Source organism: Crocodylus siamensis, chromosome 11 (genome assembly GCF_052110815.1).
Source record: "Crocodylus siamensis isolate JL-2025a chromosome 11, ASM5211081v1, whole genome shotgun sequence".
NCBI lineage: Eukaryota > Metazoa > Chordata > Crocodylia > Crocodylidae > Crocodylus > Crocodylus siamensis.
Window position 1 is genome coordinate 26,618,929 of NC_143405.1, and position 12,771 is coordinate 26,631,699.

General features: G+C 54.8%; 1 protein-coding gene across 1 annotated transcript in view; it reads right to left on the reverse strand.

Moving 5' to 3' along the window:
• Positions 1-7,514: 7,514 nt before the first annotated feature.
• MST1 (macrophage stimulating 1) overlaps positions 7,515-12,771 on the reverse strand; it is a 30,686-nt gene continuing 25,429 nt past the window's right edge. Inside the window, exons 15-18 of the mRNA XM_090022248.1 lie at positions 12,225-12,371; positions 10,767-10,873; positions 10,229-10,368; positions 7,515-8,075 (exon numbers count right to left, since the gene is read on the reverse strand). Coding sequence (XP_089878374.1) covers positions 7,914-8,075; positions 10,229-10,368; positions 10,767-10,873; positions 12,225-12,371 — 556 coding nt within the window. The 3' untranslated portion in view covers positions 7,515-7,913. The remainder of the gene's footprint in view (positions 8,076-10,228; positions 10,369-10,766; positions 10,874-12,224; positions 12,372-12,771) is intronic.

A 12,771-nucleotide genomic window follows, 5' to 3' on the forward strand; every position in this document is an offset into this window, starting at 1 on the left:
GTCTAGGTTCCAAGCATCTTATGACCCACCCCAGGGCCCCAGTCACCCCCCTCCCCCCCCCACAGGCCTCTATCTGCCCCAACATCCTTTCCCTCCCCTGTGCCCCTTCCTGTCCACACATTTACCTGCTGGGCACTGCTCCACATGTGGCCGGGCTGGGCTGAGTTCCTGGGTGTCTGCAGGCTCTGGCTGCTTGTGTCTGTCTGTGTGCCTCTTCTCCCCCCACTGCAACTGCCCAGAACCTGTGCCCAGGCTGCCTGCATCTGGGGGGCCTAAGCCTCATTATCCCCAGCCTTCCTCCATCTATGCAATCCTCTGCCCCTCCAGCCCTACCAGAAGGGGCCCCCAGCTGCCAGAGCTATGGGTCTGCAGCCCCTTTCCCCCTGCAGCAGTTCCTGAGCCCTGGCTGCTGGCTGAGAGAGGTGGTGGCTGCTGCAGCATAGCCGAGCATGGAGCCCAGCTCTCCCTCCCCTATGGGTGACACAGCCAGAATTGAGCCTGTGGTGAGGCAGGAGAAGGCTGCCTGCTGCAGGCTTAGGCGGGGGGCTGCATCCCCACTACTGCGCACACTCCTGGGGGGACAGGGAGGGCATATGCCCCCAAGATCTGCATTTGGAGTAGGGGCAAGCTGCCTGCTGCAGGCTCAGGCTCCCTGCCTTGCTGCCCTCCCCCTGGAGCCTTCACAGCCCGGCAGGTGGGACCCGGCATGGCAGGGCCAGCTGAGGAAGCTCATTGCAGCTGCTGTGAGCCCCAAGCTGCCCTGGTGATGCACCCCCTGCCTGCTTAGCAGCAGTGGGGGTGGCAGCACAGGGTTGTGCCCCTTGCTGTTCCTCCACACAGAGCAAAAAGCCAGGGGATTCCCAGGGGGCCAAACTGAGTTCCACCATAGTGACAGGACCACGGGCCTGTCTAGCCAATGATGGGCAACTGCTGGCATCTCCTTGGGAAGTTTTCAAGGCCCTTGTGCAGCCTGAGGCTTGTTCTTGGCAGAGGGCAGGACACATCCCTGGACTGGTTCAGTCTCAGTGTGTTCACACACAGATAAATCTATTTCTAAATGGGACCATAGAGGGGAGTTGTCCATGTCCCACGTAACACTACCCATCAGATTCCAGGTGGTCCATACTCTGATGCTTGCTGGCGCCCATCTACGGCATTTCTCTGCTGCCTGGGTGTTGCTCTTCTGACAGGTGAGTAGCACAAGGATCCTGTACCCTTCCTGGTGCTTCTCACACCGTGATGGTGAGAAGCCTCCACAGGCACCGGAAGGGGGTAGGGGACCCCACATAAGTCCCATGACACCCGAACAAACCCCTGTCCAAGGAAGCTTACCTCTGGGAGCATGACTGGAGTCAGAGCAGCAGTTGCGGCTGTGTGAGCTTGTGCTAGGCTGGCTCTTCAAACAGCTGTTCCTGGGGCAGGAAAACCCCAGGCCAATTGTGGCAGCCAGAGTTGCCACAGTAGGAAGATTGAAAAGCCCTGCCAGAACCCAGCAGCAGGGAGGAGAAGGAGCATACCAGCAGGGAGCACACCTCACCTGGTGAAGCTCCAGTGGCCAGCAGGAGCATTGTAGCCAGCTCAGGGCCAGGATCCTGAGCAGGGGAAGCTATGTCCCTGCATTAGACTGGGAGGGAGGAACCAGTTCCATCCCCACCCCCAGCATCTAACTTCTAAGGAATTCATTAGAGGCATTCCTCCCAGAGGTGAGGAGGAGGACACCAGAAAAAAAAAGGAAGGAAGGAGACCAAAGCCTAGCCCAGCCACAATCAAGGCTGGGATTCCAGCTGCCATAACAGCCAGGCTAGCTCTTAGGAATTTCCATTACAGTGCCAGTCCCCCAGGAAAATCAGGGCATACCGGGCATGGCTGGGTAATGCAGGCTACACCAATCAGTTGGCAAGTGGATGGGGGTAGGAGAGGTGGAGCCCCATGGAACATCACATCAAGACCGTGAGTACTGCCATCCCTGGGGTCCCTAGGAAGAGGATCACCACTGAACCCCTCCTTTTCATCCAGTAACACCAAATCATGGCAGGTGAGTTGAGGGAAGAGGTCCCCGGACGGTACAACACTCATCACATCACACCTAAGTGCTTCCGCAGGCACCCCTTCCTGTGGGTCTCTGTCCTCCCACTGCACAGGAGAAGGAGGTTACTTGTGCATGGCACTGAGTGGATGCAACCCAGAATTTGGGTGTCTGCTAGAGGGACACCTAGGTCAGTCTGGCTTTTCTCCTGCTGGGATCCCTGTGCTGAGTATAAATGTGTCCATGGGCATCTCACAAAGGTTGATGTGATCATATACCAACACCCAGATCCCAGCCTCACCAGCGGCTTGTTCCCCAAGCAGGATCCAAACCAAGATGGCTGGACTTGTACATAGAAAGCTGCCTCTACCCCACTGTTATTCCCTGGGTCTGGGCTGGGGTCACAACCTAGGTTGCCCCTTAATCATTATGATACACCATGAACCTGCAGCAAGTGCCAGATTCCATCTAGCTGAGCAGCAGCTACCCCAGGCACTTGCATCATGGCTTGGGAAGGTGGTTGGGCTTTGCAGCTTGCCCTACAGCTATGGTGGTGGCTGCAGAGATCAGGGCATGCCACGCCCTGGAGCTCTAGTGATGCCAGCCCAGTTGCCGCCTGTCCCTTCCTGCCTTCTTCTCTCTGCTCAGTGTAGGCAGACTGGCCCCAACATCAGAACATTTATTTAAACACTTTTGGTATCTCATGTCTGCTGCTTGAGTTTCAGGTGACCCCGCCACACCATACAGCAGTGAGCTTCACTGTCTGTCCCATGGGGCCTGAGCTAAACAGCTTGCCCCTTTCATGGGCCTAGTGGTGCAGGATGCCTGGTCCCTCCTCACTCCCTGACTTACTATAGGATTTACCCATACAAAGTCCCCCGAGTCCAGAGTTAATTTTGTGCCCTCCACGACTCACCTCTCCTTCAGCTGTGTGGTTGGTTCTGTCATTCTCAGCCCCCTGGAGGTAGCCTGGGCCCTCCTGCAGAGCTGGGCAGCACTGGAGAGGCTGTGTCCCACACAGCCCAGCCTAGGCCTTACTCTTGCTTGGTCCTTGCAGTAAATTACAGAGGCTTCTTGGGCTTTGGCCAAGACAGCATTGACTCGTTGCTTTCCCAGGTAGGGGTCCAGGATGTGATGGACACACAGGTCTGCCCATCCTTTTCTGTCTGGTGGTACCTCTTGCAGGCTCCTATACTTGGCTCCCAGGCCTCTGCAGCTCCCAGGGCCAAGTAGCCTGTTCGCTCAGCCAAGGGAATTGGTGTTGACATCATGCCCCATTGCAAGGGCACGCTGGGCACAGGCAAGAGTGAAATCAACCCTGTCAGCTTCCTACCTTCAGGGTCCCTGCGGAGGCTCCCAACACACATCACACATACCGATTCAGGGGTTGTCATGGCTGGACCCTAGCACCAGCAGGGGAAATGTACAAATCTTTGAGCATACTTCTCATAGCCACATCAGAGAGCTCAACATGGCAACTGTGCCCTGCCAGGCACCAGAACATGCAGGGCAGCAGGAGTCCATCACCAGCTTACTCCTGGCACTCCACAGGGGTCACTAGGTTCATGGGAGGAAACAGAAAAAGTTACATGGGAGACAGTCACAGCTTTTCTTGGCTGGGGAGGAGAGGACCAATTGGGTGCCTATCAGGCACTGGGTTGCAGGGAAGGGTGGGATCATTGGTAGATTTGATGCCAGTCTCCACATCTAAACAGGGCAGGCCTGTCCAGGGTGGGGGGCCTTTGGGAGATGTGTATGTGTAAGCCCAGCACAGAGACCCCACTGTGCTGTGTCCCTGCAGCTGGCAGTGGACCAGGTGCTTCAGATTGAACCCATGGATCAACAGCATGCTGCCCTGCTAGGAGGCTCCCATGGGGGCTTCATCAGCTGTCATCTGATTGGTTGTTACTCAGAGTGATACCAGGCCTGCAGAGTCTGGAGCCCTGTCACCAACCTGGCCACCCTTCTTGGAAGCTCTGGCATCCTTGATTGGTGAGACTCCAACCTGTGCCCATTCCCCCCCACCAACTCAGCACTAACCAGATTCCTACCTCCTGTTCAGGCTCACCTCCTCTATTTCCTGTCCTACCCCCTTACTGTGCAGGCCCACCCCACCACCACTAGGTACTTGCACGCTTTACAATATATCCTTCCAGCCCACAACCACTGCTTACCTCCACCTTGTGCGGGCCCATCCTGCAGCCTCCATCACCAATTCACAGCATTAGCTCATTCTTTTCATTTATCCCTTGCTGGTCAAATCCATGAACTAACACCCATCCCCCCACACATGCACACACATATATACTATGTCCCCACTATCTCCTGTTTTCTCTTTGCACAACCTCATGGGGATATGGGACTATCAAAAGCCATGTCCCTCCTAGGGAGTCAGTGTATCTCGGAGCTGACAGGCTTTGTGTCTCTGGCAGGCGCTACACTATCCTGGGCTTGGACTACTCCTTTGAGTGGGTTCCCCCTGGAGAGGACCTGGCTATCATGAATCTGCCCTCACCCATCACTTATGCCCCACAGGTAAGACAAGATCAGCGCCTGAGCCAGACAGGCTGCCTGACCCAGTGGAGCTGCTGAGCTGGGAGCCTGGAGAATTTGTCAGGCAATGCCAGAGCCCCCATCCAGATGGTAACACCCCCAACTCCTCACACACCTTCAGGTCCCTGGTGACCATACTCCATTGCTAGTGAAGGAAGCCTTCTGGGGAGAAAGAAGGTGGAGAAAAGGGGAGGAGTGCAACCAGGGGACAGTACTTGGGAAGATAGGTCTAGCTCAGCAGAATCCAATCTTTTTGGTAAATTTGCCATAAATTAGCCTTGCACCCTGTCCAAGTGCCACTCTGATCCCCTTCCCGCCTCATCTGCTGCTTTTTTTTTCTTCTTCCTTCCCTATTTGCTGCTGTGCTGCCTGTCCCCTCCCCTGTTTGCTCCATAACATATATAGTGACTGCCTGTGCCACTTGTAGCACCGGTGATGCAGTTTGGCCACCCCTGGTCTAGCTGGTGGAAAAGGGTAGTAGAGGAGGTTGACATAAAAGAGTAAAGTGACTAGAAGAAAAGTTGGCATTTGGCATGAGTGGCTGTGCATCCAGGTGTAGGTTGCAAGAGCATGCATAGGTGGTTGACATCACAGAGGGCCTGGCAGAGTGTTGGTCAGCTGCATACTGATACCAGTTGATTGATGCAGGTAAGGACACCACTGCTGCTGTGGGTAGGAGCCCAGGACCAGCAAGTGTCTCCCTATCAAACTGTAAAATATTACTGGGTTCTGTGGGCCACAGGCCCATGCAGTAATTCTCCATGCCCCTCACTGAATGTAGGGCTGTCCTTGCCCAGGCCAGACCATCGAACCTTGGCATGGAGGTTCAGCAGGTCTGGGGCTTTCCTCAATTACATAATGGGGCTGGGCCTCATAATGCAGGTTGAATGCCCAGCATCTGCTCCACTGCCAGGGCATGAGAGTTGGTAGGAGCAAGGTGTCTTTCCCTTACACCCCATTCTGCATGCCTGTGCTAGTCCTCCTCTTTTGTCTCTGATCCTGCAAGGTCCCACTGTTGCTGACTGACTGTGCTCATCAGAGCTGGCCTTGGAAGTTACTCCAGTTTTTAACAAGGCTATGCTGCTGCTTCTGCCAGTACTTAAAAAAAACAGCGATTCTTGCCTAGATGGTCTTGCTTTTCCTCTCAGGATCACCAAAATTGGGATCAATAAGGAATTTTTCCCCTAGGTCATAGTAGCAAAGGCTGTGAGAGTTTCCCTTCCTCTGGAGGTAATCCTTTTCCTAGGATCCTCTAAGCATACAACCAATTACTTTCCTGTTGTTCCCATGGCAAGGTAGTGTCCCTCATCTCCCTTTGCATTTACATGTGGTATGCAATAGGGACTGTAGCATGTTGGGGTCCCAGGGTGGCTGTGACACCCGTAGTGGCTTCTAATCCAGAGGACACAAGGGTTTAGCTCATGTCATCCTGCAGCACCCTGCCTCATGCCAAGGCATTGGCTAACATTATCACTCATACTGGGTGGGGTATGAGAGAGAAGCATGGTTATCTCTGTTCCTAAACCTGACTGGGCATGCAGGACAGGGATATAAGGCCGGTTAACCATGTTCCTCTCTCGCAAGCTGCTGTGGGGAACCATGCGCTGTCTGGAGTGGAGACTGAGGCTGGCATGTTTGTGAACAGTGCTCAGTGGATAACCTTGCCCCCTTCCCTCCCCCTGATGGAAGCAAGGGGCTAGCATGGCTGCTAGGAGGGGAGGAAGAAGGGTTGATCCCACAGCAATGGGTCTGGTCTAAACCTAGTTAGCTGTAATGGTGGTTGAGTGTCGGGAGTGAAGGGGATTTGTGAGGGGCACTGTTTGTCATGTTGACAAGGCCTAATGGTCAGTGAATGGGGCCTTGGCAGCCTGAGAAGTTACAGTCCCTGCAGCAGTGCAGGGGTAGTTCAGTCCCAGGAAGTGCCCAGACACTCCTGGGGTGCAAGTATCTAGGCACAGAGATGGGGCAGGAGTTAGGGAAGACCAAGAAGCCAGACCAGGGGCTGCAATAGCATGTTGCATGGCCAGGGCCAGGAGGAGGATGTGCAGGGCATTTGGCATGCAGAAAGGGCAAGCAGGAGTCAGGAGGTTGACAGAGAGTGAGGTAGGCAGATGGATGAACAGATGGGCAGGGCTCCTGCCCAGGCAGGGACTTGGCTTTGCATGCAGCTTACAAATAAACAGGTGATGCCAAGGAAATTCCTGCACTGTGCCTTGCCAATTCCCAACAGTTCTGGCTGCTGTACAGCAAGATGGGCACCAATGTACAGAGCTATAGGCAGCATGAAGGGCAGAGGGCCTGGCATGGTATCAGTGCCCCAGGCCAGCCCCTCCCTGTTTTTACCTGTGACAACCCAGAGAAGCCCCTGCCCTGCACTCAGAGCGTTCCACGCAGGAGTGGAGAAGTCCTTTTCCTGTCAAAACTAGAAAAATGGGCTGAGCCTCAAAGAGGGTTGCTGGCCTGCAAGCCCTAATGAACCCCTCATCCTACTCCTACATTAGAGCCAGCCTGAGTGCTGCTTTTGTGGCTACAGGAAGTGATGGGCACCCAATACTTTCCTCACAGCATGCTCTGACTGTGCTTGAGGAACATACCCCTCACTTGACCAGGGGAAGCCATGGTGGCTGGACTCCTGCCAGTCATAGCACAGAAACCCTCCTTCATAGGGTACCTCCAGGCATGAATACCCCCAGAAGCAGGCTCGCAGAGTGGGGGCAGGAGCAAATCAGGGATAAGGCCAGCTGCACTCTTGGCCCCACTCCTGGCAGAGTTCCTACCTGTGCCCCCAGGGTAACAAATTCAAACCCCATCAGGCCCTGCACAGGCTGGGGAATACAGATCTGCCCAACTACCCCTGGTCTGCCCTGACAGCTGTGCTCCATCCCATGGAGTGCTCATCCCAGCCCCCCTTATGGGTGAAAGAGAGACCATTCCATCACTTTCCATATTTATTCCCATTAGCCAATGCAGTAACAAGGAGATGATTACTTAAGAAAGGGACTAAAGGGCCTAGCTGAGTGTCAGTGTAGGAGATGGGATAGGACCACTTCTAGGCAGGATCAGAATGCTGCCTGCCCACCCAGGGTAGCCCTCCCCTCTCCATACGAAGCTTTACCCAGAAAACTCCACTGCGACCTGTAGCTTGGCATAGGTAGGTAACATGAAAGGCAAAGGCACACATACATCCCGGAGCCCATAGCCATCTATGTATGGAAAGAGCACAGAGCTCAGTCCTTTGGGGTTGTTCCTGCCATTTTGTGCCCCAGAGCAGCTGCAGGTTGCCCCTGGGGTACAGAGAGCCCTGGCTGTCCTGTTTCTGCAAGGCCCCTGGGGTTCAGATCATCTTCATCACTTTGTTGATCCAGTCGACATATAGTGAGATGCGGACAAAGGTCGCAGGCTGGTCTTTGCGGGCACATACACGGGATGGGGTGATGACCCCTTCCAGTACCCAGCAGTCATGGGTCAGGCAGGCCAGGGGTCCCCCATAATCGCCCTGCAGGGGGGCAAAAAAGTTGCACAGGCTCCTATATCCACCACAGCCCTGCAGCATGGAGCAGGTTCCCCCACCACTACCCCTCTGGCATCAGCACCTGAGCTGATTGCTGGCTGTATACCTGGGCCTCAATCCTACCACTTCCCCTGGCAGACCCCCACCATGTTTGCCTCACAGGCCTCCCTATTGTGGGCCCTTCCCATCCCATGACCTCATCATACCAGCCTGCTGCGTGGCCTACATCCCAAGTCTCCCCCTTGCAGTCAGACCTTATCCCAGTGCTCCCCTTGCCCCTGTGTCTCTCCCCTCCATACCACAACCCAGCCCTCCAAGACACTCCATATTCTCCACAGAATGACCCCGACAGCATTCCCCTAGGCCCCAAAGCCCGCCCCCATTGCACTCCCCTCCATTGTCTCCCACAACATTCCCCTTGCACCCCCACAGCATTCCTCAAACTGTTTCAAAGCTTGCCTCCTATGTGCTGGATAGACTAGAGGCCCTGTGCCCCTGGTACTAGGGTTACCATATTTCTAGTTTCAGAAAAGAAGACACCTGTCAGGGGGGAGAACGGGGAGCGGGGGAGAGGGTATATGATTGTGAAGGGGCAGTGATAGGCCTGTGCCCTACCCCTGCCCTTCATTCCCAAGCCACATCCCCACAGCCTTGCTGCTTCCCCTCACTCCCAACCCACAGTTCCCTGCCCCCCAGGCCATGCTGGTGCCCCTCATTCCCAACCTGCAATGCCCCTCTCATCCCTGCTGATACCCCTCACTCTGGAGCTGTAATCCCCTGCCCCACCCCACCAGCCCTGCCGGTGCTCCTCACTCCCAACCCACAGTCCCCTGCCCCTGAAGAACCCCACTCCCTTCCCTTTCCCCCGCCTCCCTGCCCTACTGCAGCCCCAGCACCGGCCCTACCTCCAATCACCCTGCCCCTACTCTCCAAAGCAGCTCCTTGCTAGGGCAAGCCAGGAAGTGCAGGGAAAGCAGAGGCAGAGCAAAATCTGGGACATCTGCTGATATTTAAAAAAAATCACCTGGACGGAGAAGGGAGGACCAAAAAAGAGGACATATCTGGGACAACCCGGACATATGATACCTCTACATGATAATGTCTTGCTAAGGTTTTGGCAAACACATGGATCGACAAGGTCTCGGCTTTTCATAGTCCCCCCTCCCCTTTCAACATCCCTCCTGTTTCTCCTTAGTTGAATAAGGGCTTTGCCTCTAACCAAGTGCCCCTCTTCCCTGTCTCCTCCTGGAAGATGACCAGGCTTGATTGGGCTGCCAAAAAATATAATGAAGTAGGAGTTTCAACGGCCTGGCAGATCACATCTGGAAGATAAGCGACATCTTCCAGGAAGCTAGGGAAATTCAACAGTAAGAGACAACTACTTAGTATACACACATACTAGAGTAGTAGAATAGGGTACCCATCCATGGGTATCGGTGTGGTAATTGGTGATTGATCTTCCTATGCAATCATTGGAATCTGATTGGTTTTTTAGTTATTCAGTACATAGCAAAGGTATAAAACAGTGGTGCCCAACCTTCCAAATGAGTGGCCAGGTGAATGGCACAGGATCTGTCCATGGCCCAGATCCTGCATGGGGTCAGCATGTGGGGCTGGTCCATGGGTGTGATCCAGCACATCAAGTTGACCCTGCATACCAGATCCAGCTGCACACCAGCCCAGCTCCATGTGCCATTTCTGGCCTTATGCCAGCCCAACACCACAATAAACCAGGGGCAAAGATGAACTTTGGGGGTTTGGTCCTGGTCAACCCAGCTACTCACTGTACCATGGCACTCCCCTTCCTCCAGATCTGGCTCCCTGTGGTGCTCTCCTTGTCCCCCACAGCACCTTCTGCTCTCCACAGCATTCCCTTTAACTCCCAAAGTCTGCACCCCATGGCATTTCTCTTGCTTCCACAGTAATTCCCTTACCTTCCACAACCTGTCCCCACACTGGCATCTCTTCCCCCACAGCCTGTCCCATCCCTACTACTTCCCTTAACCCACAGCGTCCAACACTTTTGGCTCTCTCCTCACCCCCCACCCCCACAGGACTCCCCCAACTGCTCCATTACTCCTGCTAACACACCCCTTCCTTCCATGGCACTCCCCTAATAGCCTGCCCCCGGGACTCACCTCACAGGCACCCACCCCAGCCCTCAGGGGTGCAGTGCACAGCTCACTGTCCTTCACTTGGCCCCGGTGTACCATGCTGCACTTTTTATTGCTCATCACAGGTAGCCTGGCCACATTGAGCACAGTCTCATCACCAGTGCCTGAAGGAAGGAGAAAAGGGAAAGCACTGAAGGGCAGGGCAAGAGCTGGTGCCACCAGGACATTAACTATATAATTATCTGTGCTTCTGGGGTTCTCTGTTGTTCCCACAGCTTGTGACAGCACAGGCTAGAGGAAAGCATGTCCACCAGGCCAAGGGAAAATCTCATGGGCTGGGATTAGAGGTTAAAGTGATGAAAGGTGGAAGGGGGCATCAACCTAACCTGTGTCCCTTGCCAAGCCAAGGCTTCCACACTATATGGGCAGAGCACACAGAGCGAGGGAAGAGAAAGCTATCACTGGTGAAGCCCAGCTCCAATGAGTCTGAGAAGCTGGGGGCCATGCTTGAGATGCTTTGTGTGCATTGGGGTCATTCCTCTTCCCAACTCTAGCTTGATACCTCTGGTTTCACCCCATCCGGCAATCTCGCACTCTGTATTCTCAGGAACAATGTACCGCTCAGGTGGGAGGCAGATCAGAGCCACACGCTTGCTCAGAGTGGCAGGCCTGCCAAAACAGAGACACACTAAGCCAACCTGCATAGAAATAGAGGAACGCAGAACCCCAGGCTCTGGGCTCCAGGCCTAGGCACAGAATGTGCCACACTTGGCAGCACATGGAGGCTCCACATGTCCATGTCCACCAAAGAATTCAGCCCCCAGCATTGACAGTAAGGATAAACCTTCCAAATGTGCAGAGCCTGAGACCATTGCTGCCTAAAGGGGGAGCTGCCCATTCTTCTTCAGCAGGGCCCTGGGGGGCTCAAAATTTCTTGGCCACAGGCTGCAGCATATGGCTGTGGAATGCCCCATTGCATAGAGCCGATAGCTAAAAGTTTTGCTTCCTGTCTCCCTGCCTGGCCAGGATCTGCCTGCAGCTGCCTTTGCAGCCCTCCCTTTCTACTAGAGGAGCTACCTGGACTTCAGTGCACCTGCCAGCAGCACTCCCAGTGCCCTGATTGACTCAGTCCCCTATCCCACCCATGTGGCCTCTGCTTCCCCCCCTATCTTGAGCCCAGCCCCATGCAGCCCCCTTGGAGAGCTACAGATCCCTCCACCAAAGGGCTCGGGCATCTACACTAAGCCATGAAGCCAGGGCTAGTGTCCAGCTCACAGCCAGGGACTGTGGCAGCTAGAAATGAGCTGCTAACATTAGCTACCTAGTGCCCTTTCCCTGGCACAGGATGGGGGAAAAGGGAGGCAGCTGAGCCAGGCTGCCTGGATGTAGGTCTGCAGATTGTCAGCGGTGAGTCCTGGCTTGGTGAAATCAGGAGGATAAAACTGGAGGCTCTGACCTGAAGACAGAATGAATGTGCCTGCCCAGCACCTTTGCTGTGGGGATAGATTCTTGCTGCACCATCCTGGCACTATCAGGCATCCTTTCCTGGAGAGACCCAGTGCACCTCTGAACACAGCACCCTCCCCAGCCAAGCTCCCTGTGGGCACCTCACCTTGGACCTGATGCTACTAGTCAGAAGCTGGCTCCCTGCATCACCAGAGCCCTCTTCGCACTGACCTGACACTGGCATGCTGCTCTACTCATTACATGCGCAGCAAGCCCAAACAGAATATGCCTGGCCTGTGACTGACCAGGCACTGCTCCAGAGCTCTCCCACATTGAAAGATGCCATCAGCCCTCAAAGGATTCTCCTCAGACACATGAGCCTTCCACTGGTGAACTGGGCACACACTGCCCAGGTGAAGGGGAAGAAGCTCTGTGCAGAATCACAGCTGGAGAAGAATGGGCAGGCATGTGTGTTCCATCTTTCTCCCTTCCTTCCCCACCACACAGGCATGGATGGGTATGTGTCCAGCCCAGGGAGAAAGGTCTGCCGATCCAGCACTCACAGACCTCTCACCTCACCAGCTTCAGCATGACCAGCTGGGACTCTGAAGGCCCACAGATGATCTTCAGGATGGGGATGGCCTGTTTGTCAGGGTCACTGGGCTTGGGGTCCTTGAAGAGAGTCCCAAGCTGGACCTCGTAGCCAGACAGATCAGCATCGCTGCCAAAGGGTAACAGAACAAGCTGCAGTGTCTCCTACTGGCACCAGCACCATCTTGCAGCATGCACAACCTCTGCCCCTTCTCCCCAGCATTATCTCACGCAGGCCACCTGCCAGCAGCACTCCCAGTGCCCTGACTTACTCAGTCCCCTATCCCACCCATATACCCTCTGCTTCCCTCCCTATCCTGAGCCCAGCCCTATGCAGTCCCCTTGGAGAGCTACAGCTCCCTCCACCAAAGGGCTCAGTGACTTGCAACAAGCTCCAGGGCTACTGTACCCATCTCCAGCCTCCGCAGTTCATTGCCACACAATATTAGCACTGTTAGGTATGCAAATACCCACATAGGATTTACAAGATAAACCCAGAGATATTGAACAGGAATCCATAATGTCAGAAA